Below are 22,955 nucleotides of genomic sequence, written 5' to 3' on the forward strand. Positions count from 1 at the left end.
CCTGAAAGGGGGACACTGGACACAGGCACACAGGGAAAAAATGCTGTGTGAAGCAGATGAGGGCATGGGAAAGATTCTCCCTCCCAGCCCTGGTTCGAACCAACCCTGCCACACATCAATTTTTGACTTTTAGCCTCCAGAACTGTAGGACAATAAATTTCTGTTGTTTGAGGCACACAGTCTGTGGACCTTCATTCTGACATCTTTAACAGCCTAATACATCTGCTTACCCAACAACTCACCACTCATAACAAGCGGTGGTTCTCAGAAAGGGAGAGAAACAACCAGGACCCTGTGGTAGCCCTGGGCCCAGCCGGGGAGGAAGGGCGCAGAGACATTCTGCGACTGGTTCTTACCTGATGAGCCCGGAGCAAGGCTGTTCTCCGGTACATGTAGTCCTCTGACTTGATCACGTACACCATCTTGTAGGAGTTCAGCTTGAATCTACACTCCAGTTTATCCAGGCTATCCACATTCTCCATGGTCTTCTTGCTGTTTCCTTCCTTCCCTTCCTTTTCCTGCTGTTCCCGACCACGCTGACATTTCCGGATTCGTCTTAGATTCCTACGGAGCAGAGAAGCCCTACAGAATCAGAGCTCGCCCAGATGCGCCTTCCCATGAGTCCCCTCAAAGGGGTTCTCCTTGTCATATGCCTTTTTAGCACTTATCATAATTTTAGTTACATAACCAGATACACACACACACACACACACACACACACACACTTTTCAGTTACATATACTTTTATATTTTAAAAAATATATATACTTTATATATACTTTTAGTGTGTGTGTGTATATACGGTCTAACTTAGCTATATATATTAACTATACATCTCTCTCCCCAATGGTTTCATTGTTTAAAAAAAAAAAAAAAAAGTTTCAAATGCAGAGATACACAGAATAAAAGGCAGAAACCTTCAACCTCTCCTACCCCAGATTCTCTGAATCCCACATGCCCCAGAAGAGGTAGGCACTGAGAACAGTTTTGATTTTAAACCTCCTAAGCCTCTCGGAATTCACATACATAATCACTCACTATAGTTCTGCTTTGGGATGTTTTTAAAGACTAAAGATCATACTATATATTATATTATTCTCCGTTTTTCACTTAATGCGAAAATTTCTTTCGTCACATTCTCTTGATCTTAACCTTAACTGAACCATCCTTTAACAGGAACCACTAAGGGCTCCTCACCTGAACCATGGAGCAAAGATGGTTATTCAAATGCCTATTTTTTCAATTCCCCCCAAAGATGGTACATAACTCCTGTATCTTATATATACAGTTAAGAGGACAATTCACATGAATGGATGCCCTGGAAGGTATTTAAAGCTGAATTCTCTCCAAAAGCAAGCAGAAGAAAGCTTGTCAGCCAGACAGTTACACTGTTGCTAACACTTTGCTATGGCAACAAACATTGCTTAGTGAGTATCTGGTATACATGTATTTCTGTAGGCCTGCAGTTCTTTGGTCCAAGGACCCCTGGGGGCCTCCAAGCCCCTTTTCAGGAGATCTACTATTTTCATAATAATACTGAAACATATATTTAAAAAAAATGTTTTCCTATGTTAACATTTACACTGGCAGTGCAAAAGTAATGGTGAATAAAAATGCCGGTGGCACCAAAATGTCCTTAGAAACCTTTATATTCTTCTCAGGCCATGTTCTGGCAATTAAAAGAGGAAAGCTGAGGGTGCCTGGGTGGCTCAGTCAGTTAAGCATTTGCCTTTGGCTAACGTCATGATCCCAGGGTCCTGGAGATTGAGCCCCAAGTTGGGCTCCCTGCTCAGCTAGGAGTCTGCTTCTTCCTCTGCTCCTCACCCTGCTCATGCTCTCTTTCTCTCTCTAAATAAATAAATCTTTAAAAAATTTTACCTGATATAATCCACATTAAAAACTTTCTGGAATATTCAGTCTCTAAGAAAAACTTAAAATAAAAATGAGGAAAGCTGGTTTCATTTAAGAATGTACATGATGATGGGGCGCCTGGGTGGCTCAGTGGGTTAAGCCACTGCTCAGGTCATGATCTCAGGGTCCTGGGATCGAGCCCCGCATCGGACTCTGCTCAGCAGGGAGCCTGCTTCCTCCTCTCTCTCTGCCTGCCTCTCTGCCTACTTGTGATCTCTCTCTGTCAAATAAATAAATAAAATCTTAAAAAAAAAAAATAATGTACATGATGGGGGTGCCTGGGTGGCTCAGTGGGTTAAAGCCTCTGCCTTCGGCTCAGGTCATGATCTCAGGGTCCTGGGATCGAGCCCTGCATCGGGCTCTCTGCTCAGTGGGGAGCCAGCTTCCCCCTCTCTCTCTGCCTGCCTCTCTGCCTACCTGTGATCTCTCTGTCAAATAAATAAATAAAATCTTAAAAAAAAATATGCATGATGTGGATGCCTGGGTGGCTCTGTCAGTTAAATGTTCAACTCTTGGTTTCAGCTCAAGTCATGATCTCAGGGTGAATCAGCACAGAGTCTGTTTAAGTTTCCCTCTCCCTCTGCTTCAGCTCCTCCCTGCTGCCCTCTCTCTCAAATAAAAAAACTTTTTTTAAAAAAAGACTTTATTTACTTTTTTGCCAGAGAGAGAGAGCACAAGCAGGGAGAGCCGCAGGCAGAGGGAGAAGCAGGCCTCCTGCTGAGCAGGGAGCCTGATGTGGGACTCGATCCCATGACCCTGAGCAGAAGGCAGACATGTAACCAACTGAGCAACATAGGCATCCCTAAAAAAATAAATTTAAATCTTCAAAAAAAAAAAAAAATCCTTGATGAAGCAATAAACATATTTTGTCAAATCCTAGCCCCTTAGTATACATCCTTTTAATATGCTGTGTGGTAAAATGGGAACTACACATACGGCACTGTAGTGTGCCAAAGCACTGCCCGAATGGGAAATGGGTCACTATTTTTACCTGAAGGAAAAACGGACTAACCATCCTGGAGTACTGTCAGCTATTTTTTCAAAAAATGAACAATGAAGGGGGTGCCTGAGTGGCTCAGTCGGTTGAGTGTGGGACTACATGGTTTTGGCTCAGGTCATGACTAAGGGTCATGGGATGGAGCCCGGAGACCAGGGCTGGGGCTCCATACTCAGCAGGGAGTCTGCCTGAGTGTCTCTTCCTCTCCCTATTCCCCTCCCTCGTTCATGCACTCCCCCTTCCTGTAAATAATTAAATCTTCAAAAAAAAGTGTTACCTGATATAACCCACATAAACAAAAGCTTTTTTGAAATATTCAGTCTCTAAAACTGTAAGGGATCTCCAGGCCAAAAAGACTGAGAACTCAGCTCCAATAGCTGTTAAGGCAAATTATTAGAAACCAAAGTTATAAGGTAAAGTTCCCATATATTTTTATTGCCCTGGCCCCAGAATGATGGTATCAATTTATATTTTCCCCACAGAATATGAAGTGCTTTCCTAGCCCACACCCTCTACAGCACAGGTTATAAATCTTTTAAAAACGTGGCCAACCTGGTGAGAAATACATGGTATGCTTATTGTACTATTCCATAACCCTAGAGACTAAGCCTGTTTTGTTGAAGAGAGGCCTGGCATAGAACAGCTGCTCCAATGTCTGCCAAATGAATCAAGGAATGAAGAGGCTGGCAGGACCCTTTTGGCTCACACCCCCCTTTTTCCATGTTCTGATTAGAACTCAGTCTAATAATAATAACAACACAGATCTTCCTGGACTTAGGTGTTACAGCCCGATGAGATGTTGGAAATATTTTAAGTCAAAAGTGCATTTTATCCCTAACCTACTGACTGAGCATCACAGCCTAGGCTAGCCCACTTCAAAGTGCTCAGAACACACTTTAGCCTACTACTGGTCAACATCCTCTACCACAAAGCCTATTTTATAATAAAGTGCTGCATGTCATGTAATTTATTGACAACTAACTGGAATATGCAAACAAAGTGGCTGGATGGGCAGAGCACGGTGCTAAACATGTCAGCTCTTGCCCCTTGTGCTCCTGAGGCTGACTGGGAGCTGCAGCCCCTGCCCAGCATCGTAAGAGGACCACACCACAGATCGCTAGCCTGGGAAGACCCAATTCCAAATTCAAAATGGCTTCTAGTGAGTGTGCCTTGCTTTTGTACCATTGTAAATCCAAAAATCATTTAAGTCCAACTATCCTAAGTGGGGGACCATCTGTATTGGGATAATACCTTTCTGGAAACCTAAGACCTGGGATTTCAATTCTGAGCTTCTGGGAAGGAAGAAAGCTACTCTACTACAGCACAACCTTTTTTCTACTTCTGCAACTCCATTTTCATCCTCACAGGACCAACAATACACTGCCCATAAATAGGGAGGACATTTTTAAAATTCTGTGAAGTGAATATAGCAGACCTAAGCCTGCTATCTTTTATGGGTTCTTTCTACTATCTTCAAAAGAGAGCTCTACTTCATTATTTTTTAAAAATGTAATTCTAGTATAGTTAACTACACAGTGTTGTATTAGTTGCAAGTATACAATATAGTGATTCAACACTTCCAGACATCACCCAGTGCTCATTGTGACAAGTGCCCTCCTTAATCCCCATCACCTATGTCACCCCCCCCACCTCTGGTGACCATCAGTTTGTTCTCTATAGTTAAATGAGTCTGTTTCTTGGTTTGTCTCTTCCTTTCCCTGTGTCTGGTTTCTTCAATTCCACAGATGAGTGATATCATATGGTACTTCTTTTTCTCTGACTGACTTACTTCACTTGGCATAAAACTCTACAATACTCTCTACCTACACCCATGTTGTTGCAAATGCCAAGATTTCACTCCTTCTTATGGCTGAGTAATATTCCATTGTATATCACACCCCATCTTCTTTATCCATTCATCTACTGATGGAATGGACACTTAGGCTACTTCTGTATCTTGGCTATTAGAGATAATGCTGCTCTAAACATAGGGGTGCATGTAGCCCTCTGACCTTTTTGGATTCTATGGGGTAAATTCCCAGTAGTGCAATTCCTGAATCATAGGGTAGTTCTATTTTTAACTTTCTGAGGAACCTCCATACTGTCTTCCACAGTGGCTGTACAGTTTGCATTCCCACCAACAGTGCAAGAGGGTTCCTTTTTCTCCACATCCTTGCCAGCATGATGTTTCTTCTGTTTTTGATGTTAGCCATTCTGACAGGTGTTAAGGCAATGTCTTATTGTAGTTTGGATTTGCATTTCCCTGATGATCAGTGATGTTACGTACCTTTTCATGTTACCTGTCGGCAACCTACAGGTCTTCTCTGGAGCAATGTCTGTTCGTGTCTTCTGCCTTTTTTTTTTTTTTTTTTAGATTTGAGAGAGGAAGACCGAGCAAGCCAGTGCACCCATGTGTTGTGGCGGGGGGAAGGTAGAAGGAGAGAGAAAAATCTCAAAGGAGAATTCCTGCTAAGTGTGGAGCCAGACACAGGGCTTGATCTCATGACCCGATGATCATGACCTGAGCCGAAATCAAGAGTTGGACGCTTTACATACTGAGCCATCCAGGTACCTCCTGCTCATTTTTAACTGGATTATTTGGTTTTGGGAGGTATTGTGTAAGTACTTTATATATTTTGGATACTAACTCTTTATCAGATACATCATTTGCAAATATCTTCTCCCAAAACAGCATGAAGGTTCCTCAAAAAGTTGAAAATAGAGCTACCCTATGACCCAGCAATTGCACTATTGGGTATTTACCCTAAAAACACAAATGTAGTAATCCAAAGGGGCACGTGCACCTGAATGTTTATAGCAGCAATGTCCAAAATAGCCAAACTATGGAAAGAACCTAGATATCCATCAACAGATGAATGCATAAAGAAGATGTGGTGTATATATATACAATGGAATACTATGCAGCCTTCAAAAGAAATGAAATTTTGTCATTTGCGATGATGGGGATGGAACTAGAGGGTATTATGTTTAGCGAAATAAGTCAATTGAAGAAAGACAACTATCATATGATCTCTCTGATATAGGAATTTGAGAGGCAGGGCGGGGAGTCATAGGGGGTAGGGAAGGAAAAATGAAACAAGATGGGATCGGGAGGGAGAAATCCGTAAGAGACTCTTAATCTCACGAAAAAAAAACTGAGGGTTGCCGGCTGGAGGTGGTAGGGAGAAGGTGGACGGGTTATGGACATTGGGGAGGGTATGTGCTATGGTGAGTGCTGTGAAGTGTGTAAGCCTGACGATTCACAGACCTGTACCCCTGGGGCAAATAATACACTAATAATACATTATATGTTAATAAAAAATTTTTAAGTTAAAAAAAAAAGATTTTCTCCCATTCTATAGGTTGCCTTTTAGCTTTGTTGATTATTTCCTTTGCTATGCAGAGCTTTTTATTTTGATATAGTCCCAAGAATTTATGTTTCCCTTGCCTCAGGAAACTTATCTTAAAAATGTTGCTACAGCCGATGCCAAAGAAATTACTGCCTTTGCTCTCGGATTTTTATGGTTCCAGGTCTCACCATGTAGGTCTTTAAAACCCATTTTGAATTTATTTTTGTATGTGGTATACAAGTGGTCCAGTTTCATTCTTTTGCATATAGCTGACCAGTTTTCCCAACACCATTTGTTGAAGAGACTGTCTTATTCCCATTGATAATCTTTCTTGTTTTATCAAAAATTAACTGACCACATGAATCATGGTCAGTTTTCTGTTCTGACTGGGTTTTCTATTTTGTTCTATTGATCTACGTGTCTACTTTTGTGCCAGTACCATGCTGTTTTCATTACTACAGCTTTATAACATAACTTCAAGTCCAGAGTTGTGATGCCTCCAGCTTTGCTTTTTTTTTTTCAATTTGGCTATTGGGGGTTTCTGTGGTTCCATACAAATTTTAGGATTATTTGCTCTAGCTTTGTGAAGAATCCTGGTGGTTTATTGGTAGGTATTGCATTAAATGTGTAGACTGCACTGGGTAGCGTAAACATTACAATATTTCTGCTTCCAATCCATGAGCATGGAATGTATGTCCATTTCTTTGTTTTCTTTAATTTTTATCATCAGTGTTTTATAGTTTCCAGAGTACAGGTCTTTCACCTCTTCAGTTACATTTATTCCTCGGTATCTTATTATTTTTGGTAAGACTGCTATCAAGGTTATCACTTAGCTGAGTTCTGGAATCTTGGATTTTGCAAGTTTCCACCATTCCCTAAGCATTAAAAGAGGTTCAATGTACCTAAACTGTTCACAGAAATATGTGGTTTCATCTGAAAACCTGCTTTCTTTCTGGGAGTCTGGAATTTTGGTATGTGCTAGACAGACAGTGCCTACATGACTATCACCCAATAAAAAACCCAGCACTGAGTCTCCTAATGAGCTTCCCTGGTAGACAGAGTTTCGAACATACTGTCATTTGTTGCTTGGAGGAATTAGGAGTGTCCCGTGCAACTGCAATGAAAGACGGCTCCTGGAAGCTTGCACCAGGTTTCCTTTGACTTTGTCACACACACCTTTTCCCCATGCTGATTTAGCTCTGTACTCTTTCGCTATAACAAGTCATCACTGTGAGTACGACTACATGCTGAGTCCTGTGAGGATTCCTCATGAATCATCAAGATTTGGAGACCAACACACACTCCTATCCAACCCAGGAAAGTTACCACTGATTCTCAAAAGCTCTCACTTCTCTGATGCCTTGGGGCACATGCTGCAGGTAAGCTCATGCATGAACAGCCACAGAAACCTTCAATCAGTGTCCTCAGTGTCCTTGCTGATCAGCAGACAGAACAACAAACTGAGCAAGCGAAAACCAAGGATCTGAAAGTCATTTAACTTTGTGTTCCTCATCCCTGTGCAGGTATATGCTGCTAATGTGTGATTCAGTTCACTCACCTTGGGAGAAATACTGGTTTCCGTGCCAGGTGCTCACGAAGCTCCGGAGAGGTAGTATCAGAATTCATGTATCGCTCCACATAGTCTGACCAGCGCTAGGGTTATAAACACAAGATGGGGGTGGAGAGAGAGTACAAACACCAGACTCCATCCTCCTCAGGTAGTCTAGCAAATTCTAGGACTAAATTGTCAGACACCCTTAAATTTTAACATCAAAAAGATCTTTCCATAATGACATGTTGTTACTTGGTATTGACATACAGCTTCAAATTCCTGTTATGGAACAAAACCCAAAGTTTGTCTGAGATACTTTAAAAGTTACCAGAAGTTGTAAATGGGTAGAAACTGGCTCACTGACAAATTTTATTTCCCCACAGATGGTTTTGTTAAAGAATAAAACATACAGTGGCAAACATCTGAAAATCAGTATCTTTCACATTAAAATCTGGGTTTCTGGCATCTCAAAAATTTTTTTTTAAAAGATCTGGCAACCAGGAGCCAATATTCCCACAGAACAACCATCTCCCTTCCATGGCCCCTCAACATCACACACAGGGCTTCCGTCTCTCGTTAACTTTACCTGCTAGGCCAGGCTATGGTAACCACTCTATGGGGCTGAGAACTCTTGGCTTCATCAATCCCAATAAAGAGTAAACATGACACAAAATCAACATGATACTGGCCAATGACCTCATCTGTTGTTTCTTATACTTTACAAAAAACAGGAAAGGTGCCAACCATGAGATGTCCTGAGAGATGGCTTAACTGACAGCTAAAAGAGATGGCCATCAACCCTAAGTACCTACCCTAGGTAGCCCTTCCCTTCCGCTGAATACATACATGACTGGAATGGCCTGTACTTGAAGCATCAGGTTCTGACCTGTAACAGGCCTGAGACTGTCCTGACCTAAGACCATCACTAGGCAGTCTCAGTATAGGATGGCTCTCTAAACACACAGTTTCTACAATATACTTGTCCATACCTCTGCTTCTACAGGGTCATCCGAGTTCTCCTCTTCTGTGTCCAGGAGCTCAATGGTCAGCTGAACCTGGCCCTGGCTCTGAATAAACATAAGCTGCAAATAAGAAACCAGGATGTAAACAAAAGACCATCTCCTCCAAAACTATAACCTAGCAGCTAAGGGTTGGGAGGTTGGGAGGCAATAAAGTTATAAAGCTTCATTCACTCTAATTGAAGAGATGAGGCAGGTACTCCAAAGTTTAGAAGGCAGGTGATAAAAAAGGCCAAAGTCCAATCTTGCTACCAGCGCAATGAAAGGCTAGAGCAAAAAGTATGATTTCATGTCTCACACCTCCTGTATGAGCTGAGCAATAATCAATATAAAAGTGTTTCAAACTTACTTTGTTCAGTGGAAAGAAATATGACATAAAGCCAGAACCATAAAATGTCAATGCCATTTTACCTGATACCCTCATTTCTGGAACTTAATACAAAATACGTTAAGCCAATAGCATGAAAGAAAAAAGAGAAGGGAAGGAAAGGAAAGGAGGAAGGAAGAGAAACTTCTTTAACTAAAGTGAAGCAGAAAACATCAAACCCAACAGAGAGCAGCAATCAATTCTAATGCCATAAAGATTACTACCCAAAGGGGCACCTGGCTGGCTCAGTTGCAGAGCCTGTGATAGTCGATCTCTAGACTTCAAGTCTGAGCCGCACATTAGATGCACAGATTATTTAAACATAACATAACATAACATAACATAACATAACATAACATAACATAACATAACATAACATAACATGACTACCCAAACCATTATATACACTGTGGCCTAAGGAACACAAAGCATCAACATATTAACAAAGTTATCTGCTATAACGGTTATCAATCATATTAAAGGTTCTTAAAATTCTGAGTTCCAACATTTGTATGATTTTTTAAAAAAATTCGTATTAAAAAAAAAAAATTCGTATTTAAAAGCAACACCAGGGCACCTAGGTGGCTCAGTGGGTTGAGCCTCTGCCTTCAGCTCAGGTCATGGTCTCAGGGTCCTGGGGATGGAGCCCCACACTGGGTGGTGGGGGTGGTCTAAGCTCAGTGGGGAGCCTGCTTCCCCCACCCCTGTCTGCCTCTCTGCCAACTTGTGATCTTTGTCTGTCAAATAAATAAATAAAATCTTAAAAAAAAAAAAAAAAGGCAGTACACTGATTAGAGGCAAAAACAAATCATGCTTTGTATAAAAGAACTATCAAATGGTGGTGGCACATGCGACTTCCCCTGTCAGTATCCCAAGATTGTCAATGCCCTTATCCTAATGACTTACTACAGATAAGATCACTGTCCAAATCACATGGAGAAGACCAAAGCTTACAAGAAGGCTTGAGAATCATCTATTTCAACCTTTTGCGTTTTACACAGGAAAAAATTTAGAGTTCTCACTTCTCAAAGCCACACAGTCAATAAGTAAATAGGACCAGAAGCCAATTCTGGTTCCCAGTATTCCTCCAGAGAAGGTTTAAAAATTCCTACCTGCTAGTAAAATGTAAAACATGACAAGAGCGTAATACATGCAACATAAATACAAATATAGTTACTTCCACAACAGATCTGAAAAAACTGTCCCTAGGAGTTTCCTTTTTCCCACCCAATCCAGGATGACCTAGAGTGTCAAAATTTATCCTACTGCTTAAGGAATAAAAATTAAGGAAATCAAATTAAAGTGATACTGAGAAGACTGTCTCCTCTCTACTTTTTTTTTTTTTTTTAAAGATTTTATTTATTTATTTGACAGATCACAAGTAGGCAGAGAGGCAGGCAGAGAGAAAGGAAGGGAAGCAGGCTCCCGCTGAGCAGAGAGCCCGATGTGGGGCTCGATCCCAGGACCCTGAGATCATGACCCGAGCCGAAGGCAGAGGCTTCAACCCACTGAGCCACCCAGGCGCCCCTGTCTCTTCTCTACTTAAACTTAATTGCACCCCCAAGAGCTCTTAGAGCCTGATGCAGGGCTCAATCCCAGGACCCTGGGATCATGACCTGAGCCAAAGGCAGAGGCTTTTAATGCACTGAGCCACCCAAGCCCCCCAGAGAAAATCCTATTTTTAAAAGTACCTAAAAGAACCAAACACCCCTCCCAAACACAGGGTGAAGGATATGAATAAGCAATATGGAGCCCGCTCAAGAATTTCTCTCCATGGGGGCGCCTGGGTGGCTCAGTGGGTTAAAGCCTCTGCCTTCGGCTCCGATCATGATCCCAGGGTCCTGGGATCGAGCCCCACTTCGGGTTCTCTGCTCAGCAGGGAGCCTGCTTCCTCCCCTCTCTGCCTGCCTCTCTGCCTACTTGTGATTTCCATCTGTCAAATAAATAAATAAAATCTTAAAAAATAATAATAATTTCTGTCCAGGATGCTTGGGTGGCTCAGTTGGTTGGGCATCTGCCTTCAGCTCAGGTCATGATCTCAGGGTCCTGGGATCGAGTCCCATACTGGACTCCCTGCTTGTCTGGGAGTCTGCTTCTCCTTCTCCCTCTCCTCCTCACCTCTGCTTATGCACACTCTCTCTCTCTGACCAATAAATAAATCTTAAAAAAAAAAAAAAAAAAGACTCTCTCTCTCCCCCTCTGCCCTTGCCACCACTATGTGCTCTCTCAAAATACATACATACATACATTAAAATCTTTAAGAAAAGACAAGATGAGTATGCTAGTATATATAGCCTGTGGCTGGAGAGAGTGAAATGGCATTCTCCATTAAAATGTAACATTCAGGGATGCCTGGGTGGCTCAGTCGTTAAGCATCTGCCCTCAGCTCAGGTCATGATCCCAGGGCCCTGGGATTGAGCCTCACACTGGGCTCCCTGCTCAGCAGGAAGCCTGTTTCTCCCTCTTCTGCTTCCCCTCCTTGTACTCCCTCTCTCACTTTCTCTTTCTCTGTCAAATAAATAAATAAAATCTTTAAAATATAAAATAAAATAATGTAACATTCAGGGATACTTGGCCGGCTCAGTTGGTGGTGTGTGCGACTTGTGATCTCAGGGTCCTGAGTTCACGCCCCACATTGGGTGGAGCCTACTTAAGTAGGTGGAGCCTCCTTATAAAGAAATTGAAATAATATATATATATTTGGTTAGTTATTTAAAATGTAAAATATGCACATCCTATGACCCAGTGATTTCATTTCTTGGTCTCCACCTCAAATTCTAACATATGTGCACTAGGATAGAAGCAGAAGATATAGCACTATATGAGAAAGTAAAAAATGGAAATTGTTTAATGTTCACCCTGAAGGGAATGATTTTTTTTTTTTTAAGATTTTATTGATCTAAGAGACAGAGAAAAAGGGTGAGCATGGGGAGGGCAGAGGGAGAGAGAGAATCTCAAGCAGACTCCGCACTGAGTGTGAGACAGATATGGGACTCAATCTCACGACCCCAAGATCAGGACCTGAGCTGAAATCAAGAGTCATGTGCTTAATTAACTGAGCCACCCGGGTGTCCCAGGAATGACTGTTTTTAAACCTATGGTACATTTTTAAATTATGGTACATTTTTACTCTTAAGTACAACAAAGCAGTTGAAAAAATGAGCTTGGTCTATATAAACCAAAACAGAGAAATTCTAAGTCATACTAAGTGAAAAAAACACAATGTAGAATATATAGCCTAATGTCATTTATTTCATATATATACACGTATGTATGTAAAGGCACAGAAGAGGGTCTGAATGGATATGAGAGCCAAGCATTGCTGAGTTCTTAAATAGCAGTGTACAATGTACAGAGAAACAAAATGGAGAGGAGGCTGGGACTCAGGGTTGGGCAGGGGATCTGAAGGGCTGCTTATGCTTAATGTTAATCATATCAAATTTTATTCTCCACATGCACATTTTTAAAAATCACTGACATGATATAATTTTTTTGGTTACTAAGTCTTTGTTTTCGCTATTCCGTCTGCTACTCTGAAAACTATTCTTATCCATACGGTGAGTCTATCCATCCCTCACAGGCCTTCACCACGCAATGTAATCCATTGTTAAGTCACTGTGCTTGGGAATGGTAATTCTGCTCCCCACGAAACAACACACACTGAATTTCTAACAAACATTTATAGGTTTAAAACTCAGAAGAAGAAAAGAAAAACCAACCCTGAAAAGCTTAGGAAATGTCCTCTGTCCTGCGAAGAGTGCAGGTGATGGATTAGAAACTACAGAAACAGCTGATAAAGTAGAAGCAGACAAGTGGACAATCTGGGGTCGGATCAGTCAAGTACACGGAACACACCCAGTAAGGATATGTTAGCTCTCTCTGCTCGGCCAACTACAAACCTTATTCTGGGCCCCTGGAACCTGCCCTTCTTATGTAAATACATACAAGTTTTGTTCATTACAGCTCTGCAGTCACAGTACACATAGTTTTATTTCCTTTCACCTGATGTAGTATTTTTATAATTTATGATTAACTATTACTGGCTGCAAAATATGCCACCTGGCATTCACACAATGGGCTGCTCATAACCATTCCCACAGTGGGCTGTATGTCTAGGTCATTCCCAACTATTTGCTTTACTAACTAGCAACAACAGTGTGGTAACGGTGGAAAATGGAAACAACGTAATGCAGCAAGATAGTCACAATCCTCCATAAAATAGTCAGGAAAAGATGAAGACCCAAGTGTTGCTAAGTAAGCAAAATAAGTTACAGACCATTCTGCCCAGTATACTCTCTTTCAAATCCAATAAAAGCACAGAAAAGTCTACAAATGTCGTCATCATCTACAAACCATGAAACACTACAGGTGATGATTTTTTTCTCTGCATTTCTTATCTTTTCTACAAGGATCATGGATTATGTGTATTAGCATATTTATTTATTTAAATTTTTTTGGTGGTCTCTACTCCTAATGTGGGGCTCGAACTCATGACCCTGAGATCAAAAGTTATATGCTCTTCCAAATGCATCAGCCAGGTGCCCTTCTGTACTAATATTTTTAAACAAAGCATTATAGTATTTACAAAGCATTATACTACTAAAAATATTCAGAGAGAAAGGGACAGAATACAAAATTGTAAAAATCATACATAACAACTTTTTAAAATATAAGAGAGTAATAGATCATCCATGGGAGAATTTACTTCCACTTTTCCATGTTTTTCATTCCCTCCAGTAGGCTCAGAGAAGTTCCAGGAGTGGCATCACTGCATCAAAGCATCCTGAAACGGCTTTGATTTCTGATGGAGATAGTTCCAACAACTTAAACAGTCACCAGCATGGCCCTGGGGTACATGAGTAACTCTCACCTTAAAGCAATTCTCATCCGACATGAGTTGCTCAGCCTTCCGCTGGTATGTTGACTCCAAAAGACTTCTGGATGTCTGCGTGTTCAGTTGGCCTCCGGTGGCCCCATTATTGTTTTCTGCCAGGTAAAGGTCAGTCACCTGCACACAGATTTCATCACTCACGATGTGCTGCAGCTGGAATCAAGCAAAGGCAAGTCATCAGTGAACCAAGAAAATATTTCTCCCTTTCATACAGTCAATCTTCCTTTGACAGTTCCAGTCACTCAGCTCAGAAAGGTTTTCTGGTTGGTTACTTCAGAAAATTAAACACGTAAAACCAGTATTTCATATTCTTGGAGAATAACTAAGCCTAAGTCTTCAACAGTATCACTGGTCTTTGAGTAAAGCTTTCCTATCTATTTAAACACAAAACTGGGGCACCTAGGTAGCTCAGTTGCTTACATTTCTATGTTAGGTTCAGGTCATGATCCCAGGGTCCTAGGATCAAGTCCCATGTGGAGTTCCCTGCTCAGGGGTGAGCCTGCTTTTCCCTCTCCCTCCGCTTGTGCTCTGTCAAATAAATAAAATCTTAAAAAAAAAAAAAAAAAAGGCAAAAACATAAGCTGCTCATATTACTGTGCTGCTTATTTCAAGTTCTAAGGAACTGTAAAACAATTTTACATGAAAGAAAATTCTCATGGATTCCTGTTTTTATGGTGCTTCTTTACCATTTACAATTTGCTTTCACTCTCATTCTCATTTGATCTACACAACTACCCTGGGAAGGAGGCTGAAGGGGGTGCCCTGTTACACAGGAGACAAATTTCCATTTTAGATGAGAACACTCACTGTGTGCCAAGGTGAGGACAGGAGCTGTGGAGAACCATGAAAGCAAGATCCCTCTCTATATTCTCAGCCTGAGTACAAAGTCTGACACTCACTGGGTATTCAAGAACTGGTTGCTGAATCACTTACCCAGGGGTTATCAGCTGAAGGAACAGAGTTAACACTAATTTCAAGCTTCCTGACCCCTAGGCCAATATTCTTTCTAATACATTACTTATTTTTCTACATCAGATAAAAAATATAGTACTTAAATTGTAAATGTTGGGGCGCCTGGGTGGCTCAGTGAGTTAAGCCGCTGCCTTCGGCTCAGGTCATGATCTCAGAGTCCTGGGATCGAGCCCCACATCGGGCTCTCTGCTCAGCAGGGAGCCTGCTTCCTCCTCTCTCTCTGCCTGCCTCTCTGCCTGCTTGTGACCTCTGTCTGTCAAATAAATAAATAAAATCTTTAAAAAAAAAAAAAATTGTAAATGTTAATTGACTCAATTTCAACAAAGGTCAATCACTACTGACTGCTGGTAATTATTGAGAATATGTTGTTGTTCTTTTCTTTTTCGTGAAGATTTTATTTGTCAGAGAGAGAGAGTGAGCACAAGCAGGGGGAGTGGCAGGCAGAGGGAGAAGCAGGCTCTCTGCCAAACAAGGAGCCCAATGTGGGACTCGATCCCAGGAACCTGAGATTGTGACCTGAGCCGAAGGCAGATGCTCAAGCAACTGAGCCACCCAGGCACCCCATGACTCTGTTCTTAAACTATCTGATGACTAGAAAGTTGAACCGTTTAGAATTTCCATTTTCACAGGTCATGACTATATTTTTTTCTTTCTTTCTTTCTTTCTTTCTTTTTAAAGATTTTATTTATTTGACAGAGATCACAAGTAGGCAGAGAGAGAGGAAAGGAAGCAGGCTCCCTGCTGAGCAGAGAGCCCAAAGCGGAGCTCGATCCCAGGACCCTGGGATCGTGACCTAAGCAGAAGGCAGAGGCTTTAACCCACTGAGCCACCCAGGCGCCGCCCATGACTATATTTCTATTGTGGAATAAAAATTCCCTCAAATGAAACTTCACTCATAAAAAAATGCCAGAGAATGTGAAAAAACATACACAAGAAAAAAGCAAAATGTTAACTGCAATATCAATTTGTCTATTTTACTTTAAAATTCTCAAAAACCACTAAGCCGTTCTATTTTTAGGAAGATACATCCTTTTTGAAGTGCTAGTAGCTATGACAACTACTTATTTTTAACATTTAAAAAAGTCTTAAATGACAAGTATGTGTATTTGTAGATAAATGGACAGAGTACAAGGTCAGAAGGGTGACTGATCTGACAGTGGTAGAAAGGCCACCAACTAGAGATGGTTACATTATAAATGGTCTACACAATGGGCTCTCAGGTGGCCAATAAAATAATGCCTATGATAACCTGATAACATAGGGAGTAGCTTAAGATACACTGTTTGGGGGGTAGGCAGTGTAAAAAAAAGTGCATCTAAAGCATGGTCCATACCACGTAGACACTTCTGGTTAAGACCTTCTTGGCTGAAATAGACCATGTCACTGACTCCCCATCCACACCCTCTTCTTGGCTATCTGGCCCCTCCTAGAATCGTTGAAAAGGGCAGCCCTATAAAATCAGGGACAAATGGAGAGCTCACGCTCTCAAGCTAGGCTGCTAAGATTCTCCCTCTTGCTAAATTGAAATGACACAGTGAATGTGTTTGGTAGACTTTTTACAGATGAGCATCTAGATGGAAAGGTCAAGCAATGCTGGGGCCAGAGGCACTGCCATGGCAAGCCAAAGCCCCAGGGGGCTGGAGAAGCCTTGAGTACATGGCCAAATATCCATCTGCAGAGAGAAGCATGAGAATGAAGCAGATTTCCAGAAAGAAGGCATGCAGGAGAAGAAAAAAAACCAAAAGCAAAAAAAAAAAACCACCCCCCCCCCTAAAACCCCCCAAACTTCCCAGTATAATCCCTGTATTGGCCATTCCCTGAGTTCTGTACTACGGAATCTGTGAGACCACCTACCGTGTTAAGACAAATCTCTATTAAACTACAGCTGATCCTTGAATAACATGAGGGGTGGGACACCAACCCTCCACACAACTGAAAATCTGCATATAACTTTTGAACCTGCCTCAAACCTAACTAGTCACAAACTGTGGCTGATAAGCCTCACTGATAGCAAAAACAGTCAATGAACAAATATTTTTTATGTTGTATGTATCATATACCATATTTTTACAATAAAGCTAGAAAGTATTAGGAAAATCCTAAGAGAAAATGCATTTACAGTGCTACGCTGTACTTATTGAGAAGAATCCAAGTGTTAGTGGATCACGCAGTTCAAAGGCCTGCTGTTCAAGCAGCAGCTGTACTCTGGAAAAGGTAAACATATGGCTTAACCTTGAAATATATGTTCTACCTCCCGTCAGCAATGAACTCTGGGGGAACATCAAACAGGATAAGGAGAATGAGAGGAAATATGCCTCCAACTGAGGAGTAAGGTGAGAAGCATGAACATATGTTTTAAAAACACTGGATTTGGGGGCGCCTGGGTGGCTCAGTCAGTTAAGCATTAGACTCTTTGATTTTGGTTCAGGTTGTGATCACACGGTTGTGGGACTGAGCCCCACACGTCAGGCTCTGTACTCAGCATGGAGTCTGCTTGAGATTCTCTCCCTCTGCCCCTCCCCACCCTGCCCCCTGCCACATGCACACGCATGCGTGTGTACACGTGCATGCGTGCTCTCTCTCTCTCTCTCTCAAATAAAACCATAAGAAACAACAACACTGTATTTGGGTTTCTGGACAAAAACTATTTCTTAAAAAGATTAGACATTATGCATTACTGACTCAAAATCATAACCAGGTGCTTTTAATAAATGGATAATTATATCTATTGTTTCAGAAACCAATCTCAAGCTTATGAAAGTTAATTCTACTTGATTTTTAAAGTTTCTGTGTTGCCAGTGTGAGAGACTTTATGTCCACACTGGGATGCAGAAGCACACGATAACTGGAGTTTTTATTTTACATACATCCAGATTTTCCATATATTTAGATTTGTTTGTACCCATATAATGATTTCCATCAGGAAGGCCTCTTAACGTCTGCAACTTCCAGGAAAAAAACTGAATACCTGACAACCTTCACGAAGATGCCAAGATTCAGTTATGCGAAGTGTTCTTCCTTGACTATTGAGCAGATCCTGTGAAAGGGCGCAGAGCCACGCGTCCTTCCAAAATCAAGGCAAAAAAAAAAAAAAAGCCTGGGTACTTGTAAAGAATTCCATATTTTACTCCAAGAAAACACTGAGTAACAAGTTTTTACTCCTCATAGTGGCAGTGAGGACTCAAGAACTTTGTCAAGTTTTCACTTTAAAAAAGTGACACACCAACAACATACTCTGATCCCTTCGGAAATTCAGAAGTCAAGACAAAAGTGGAAATCTGACTATTTGCTATAAATGATCACAGCTGTAAAGAACATATTCAAAGCTCCTAGGGTGCCACAGGAACACACCACAAAACCAATCACGAATCTAAGTCAAGTGGAACCTCAGATGGGGATAGTATTACAGAACATGTATGGAACCATTCCCAAAGAAGAACTTCAAAAGTTAAGTGAGCAAAGTACACAGAATCACCAACACCTCAGACATGGAAGCACTCCCCGCTGAGAGCTTTCCACTAGGCGATCAGGTAAGAGCTGGGCCAGGACTAGGGCTCGCTCTACAGGTAGACAGCAGGAGAGGGGCAGCACACCGGGGCAGGGCTAGGCTCTTTCAACTGTGAAGGGCATACCGAGCAGAGCCAAGGACTCCATTAAGCGGCTGAAGCACTCCCACTCTGTTAACGTGAGCGATCCAACATCACGTTAACCTCCCCCTTTCTGCTAGAAAGCCATACGTCCATAAACATTGCTTGAGCAAACTGCCCTTTTTTCTCCAAGAGAAATCTTGCCTTTTCTCTTTGCCTTATCCATCTTTAGGTAAGGACCCCTTCCCTCACCAAACCTAGCCTCCACCGTGCCCTCACCTGTCTGACAATGCTCTGGATTAGTTTGTCCATGGTGAAGGCAATGTAGGCATGAATGGTGAACATCTCTCTCAGCGAATCTTCATATTGCGACGAGTCTATGTTGCCATCGAGCAGGCTTCGCACCATGTCCAGAAAAGCTGGGTAATAATCTTCCACGTCAACATCCACTGTGGGAGAGATGGGAGAGGTAAGGCCTTACCCTGCTATGAAGAGGTCAAGAGAGACGTCAGGGTCAAACCCCAAGCTGGCCTAAGGTGCCTCTGATGGAAGAAGCCTGGGTAGTCAAACATACACACCACATCAGCTGTAGGCAGAAGTGCCATCTGACAGGTGCTACAATGGCCAGTGCTATCAGAGGACAGTGACACTGCAACTTTAACGGGGGCTTTAACACTCTACCCACGCCAGAGAAACACTTCATTATAGTACAGCGGGCTCTGCTGGACAGGAGAGCAGAATGTCCCAGGGAAGAAGTTTCTTCAAAAAGTTGCTGGCTCTCATGCTGAGAGAAGAACCTGCCCTCCCAGCCTGCAAAGCATTCCTCACATGGGTCACTTGCTCATAAAGCTATTTCAATGAAGCATGAAGTGCAGATGAGAAAAGGCAGACAGCACCACACTCGAGCCCTGGGAAACCCCTCAGGAACAGAAAAATAGGAGCGCAAATTAAATCCCCTATGAATAATGAAGTAACCTGCATTTGTCAAAGTCCTTCTGTTTAAAAATGGATTCCCAATTTGTACTTCACAATTTACATTAAATGATCTGTGCTCACTGCGCATGAATCACTTCAACCAGCAGCTAGAATCTTATCAGTTGTTACAGAGACATTCACGTGGCAACTTGCAAAGTGCAAAAAGAAGCATAAAAGGACTGTGCCTTTAACTTATACAAGACTGATTTACTGATCTCTGGAGCTGGCAATCAAGATGGTGGCACGAGGGGGTCACTGGGGTGTTGATTATACGGGTTCTTGATCCAGAGGCTGATTACACAGGTGTGTTCACTTTGTAAAAATTCACTGAGGTACACAATTTGAATTTGTATCTTTTTCTATATGTATGTTGCACTTTAATAAAAAGTTCACTAAACTGAAAAAAAAAAAAAAAAAATCACAAGAACTCTTTTGTCCCTGACATCTGGTTACCCATTTTTAAAGTCTATACAGAGAAAACAGGTGGGGAGCTAAAGCTAAGTCCGTCTCCATTTATCTGAAGTGTGATGGGCTCATCAAAGACATGCAAAACAGAGCATACGGTTTAAAAGCAACTGGCTTAACTTTCACCAAGGAACTTCACCTTGTTCAGACCCAAAGCACAGGCATGGGCTGTGCTACCGAGAGGCAGATGCTTTCACGCCAGAATAATGCTGGGAGCACAAGCCAGACTTGTGCCCACGAGATATGAACGGTGCAAGGCTTGCTGTTACCGCTCAACACCCAACAACATAAGCCTCAAACCAGGTTAAGTCAGTGATTGAGACAGGATTAGACTATTTGCTCCCTGATTTCTACCCAAGCAGATGGTATCACCACTCTTGAGATCCAAAAGTTGTCTCTCTCAAGCTAGGACTGCCGAGAGAAAGGGTTTTAACATTAATATCCAGGGTCGTTAGCTCTTCAACAGATAGAAAATTAGGGCCACATGTAGGCTTCTTACAGCAGCAACAGTTTAGAAATTTTTTAAAAAGATAATTCACTCCACAGATTGGCTATTTCTTCAAGAGTATAGAAGAAAGGCTCCACGGAAAAAGTTTTTGGCTCACAGCTCAAAAACCTCATTTATGAAAGGAATAGTTCTCTAGAAGCCAGCAACAGAGAATCACGTAAAGCACATGACAGCTTCCTCGGCCCGCATTTACTTTTCCTTCTCCTGTGTTCTCTATCTTCATTATTGTTCTGTCTGGTCCATTGTCTGACACCGTCTCTTGACTTCCAATCTCCTTTCCATAAACTATTTCTATTTATTAAAGAATGAGCCATGAACCTCACTGGCCAAGAAGCCCTGCCCACACATACCTGAGAAAATTCGCATCTGCCTGAGGCATGAATAACTCAGAATTTGTATTCCGTCATGGAGCAGAATGGACTGTGACATTCTAGCCCCACCCTGTCCTTTAACACACTCTGCAATACCCCAGGGATCTGCCATTGGGGAAACTGATGGTGAGTGACACCCGCTCCCCAGGTGACCACAGCAGCAGCTACTGAATGGCCACAATCCTAGCACCACACAGGGAGCTCCCCTACTCAGCTCAAGCCTCCCAACAATTCTACAAGGTATTAAGAAGCACCTCCATTTCGCAGGTACACAGGTTTGGGGAGCTGAAGGAAGGTCACACAACCAGTCAACTGCAGAGCTAGGATCCAAACCCCAGTCAGACTCCCCGCTCTAAGGCCTGCCTGCCTGTGCTTGATGTGTGAAAGGTGGCAGTCTTGCGTCTAATTCAGCTCTGAGGTCCCCCAACCCCTCACATCGTCCAGAAACCAACAGTCTAAGCACTCACTAGGTTCTTTGAGACGTAGCTGGATGGCAGGGCTGTCGCTCTTGTCTCGTTTTATGCCCAGCACTTCCCGTTCCCACTCTCTCTCTCGGTTTTCTTCTTCAATCTGCCGTTCGGCCTGGGAGCAAATCCGCAGCAGGCGCGAACAGAGGATCTGGTGTAGCCGCATGAAGATATACCAGTTGTTATTTACATAGAAGAGGTTGTACACTTCATCCATCCCCCTTAGCTTCTGAGCTGCTGTGTTACTAAACAGTAGCTTGGACTTAGGGGGACTGCCCCCGACACCATTGTGCTTCTTAGCTGCCCCTGTGGCTTCATCTACATCCATCTCTTCTTCTTCCTCTTCCTCCACATCCGAAAGATCACCTCTCTGAGCGAAGAGCAGATCTGGAATGAAATGATGCATGATTTGCTTGATTTTGTACTTGTCCTCCTTCTGAATGCCTGTCTGCCTCTTCACGTGGTGGATAATCAAAGCAGCAGCATCTTCCAGGATCTGTTTGTCTTCGTAGGCAAGGGAGAGGTGTGGGCCAACGGGTATACCGGCATTGTCTTCTGTAGCTTGCTCTTGCCTCTAACAGGAGAGAGACGCAAAGTATTATGTGACATGTGTCCAGCAACAACAAACAGACCTATGAGACCACGCCAGTAGTCCAGGCCACTACTAACCACAGTGGCAACCATCTTCCAACCCGCAACTTGCAGAAACAGATACAGATAATGCGGGAGGTGGTCTGACACCAAGATACTGCTATTTTCTAGACTGTGAAGACTTACTGGGGACAATGGGACAAAACTGGGACCATCTTTGAAAATTCTATGTTAGTGTTTATGGAGAGTACCACAGGAGGTCCAGGATCTGAGGTTTCCAATCTGGGGTAGGGGTGCGGAAGGTGACAACTCTAACAAAACTGGCAGAACAGGGATGCTTACTGAAGGTTACTTAAGAGCTCATTCTACCACTCTCTTCCCCCCTTCCATCTATGTTTGACATTATCATGATACAACACTTTTTAAAAATTCAAGATCATGTAACTTTTAGGAATTCTCAATCATACTGTATTTATAACTCTATCCATACCCCATAACTGTGAGCCCAAGAGAGCAGGTTAATTTCTTAATCATCACTATATCCTGCCTCCCAGTACTATATACACTCCTGGTACGTATGCCAAATAAATATTAGAAAGTATCTGGGGATTAATGATGAGTGTTTCAGTTGTGGGAAGCTGACAGGGCTACATTCAGTTGTGTGAATGAAGACGAGGTACGGTTTTGAGGGAAACAGACAGGACAGTGGTAGAGGGAGACAGCAGGCACAGACAAAGCCAGGATGGTAAACCAGGAAACCAGTATAGCAGCTTGGGAGTAAAGGTGAGGTTTACAGTGACAGAATCAGGAAGAGAAGTCTGGGACAAGTCTGAAGCAAGAATCAACGTGTCTCAGAGGGTCTTGCTTTCATACGCCAAAGGTAATTTCCAGGAGTCCAAGTCACACTGAGCATAAAGACTGGGTCCTATCAC

The 22,955-nt window shown here is 42.4% G+C and overlaps 1 protein-coding gene across 3 annotated transcripts in view; it reads right to left on the bottom strand.

Moving 5' to 3' along the window:
- Positions 1-230: 230 nt before the first annotated feature.
- Positions 231-22,955, bottom strand: part of SIN3A (SIN3 transcription regulator family member A) — a 69,398-nt gene continuing 46,673 nt past the window's right edge. For all 3 annotated transcript variants that reach the window (XM_082735833.1, XM_082735834.1, XM_082735835.1), the window contains exons 15-20: positions 21,433-22,006; positions 18,926-19,095; positions 14,067-14,240; positions 8,800-8,892; positions 7,817-7,911; positions 231-564 (exon numbers count right to left, since the gene is read on the bottom strand). In XM_082735833.1, coding sequence (XP_082591959.1) covers positions 246-564; positions 7,817-7,911; positions 8,800-8,892; positions 14,067-14,240; positions 18,926-19,095; positions 21,433-22,006 — 1,425 coding nt within the window. In that variant the 3' untranslated portion in view covers positions 231-245. The remainder of the gene's footprint in view (positions 565-7,816; positions 7,912-8,799; positions 8,893-14,066; positions 14,241-18,925; positions 19,096-21,432; positions 22,007-22,955) is intronic.

The sequence above is a fragment of the Mustela nivalis genome, assembly GCF_964662115.1.
Source record: "Mustela nivalis genome assembly, chromosome: 6".
In the NCBI taxonomy this organism is placed as follows: Eukaryota; Metazoa; Chordata; class Mammalia; order Carnivora; family Mustelidae; genus Mustela; species Mustela nivalis.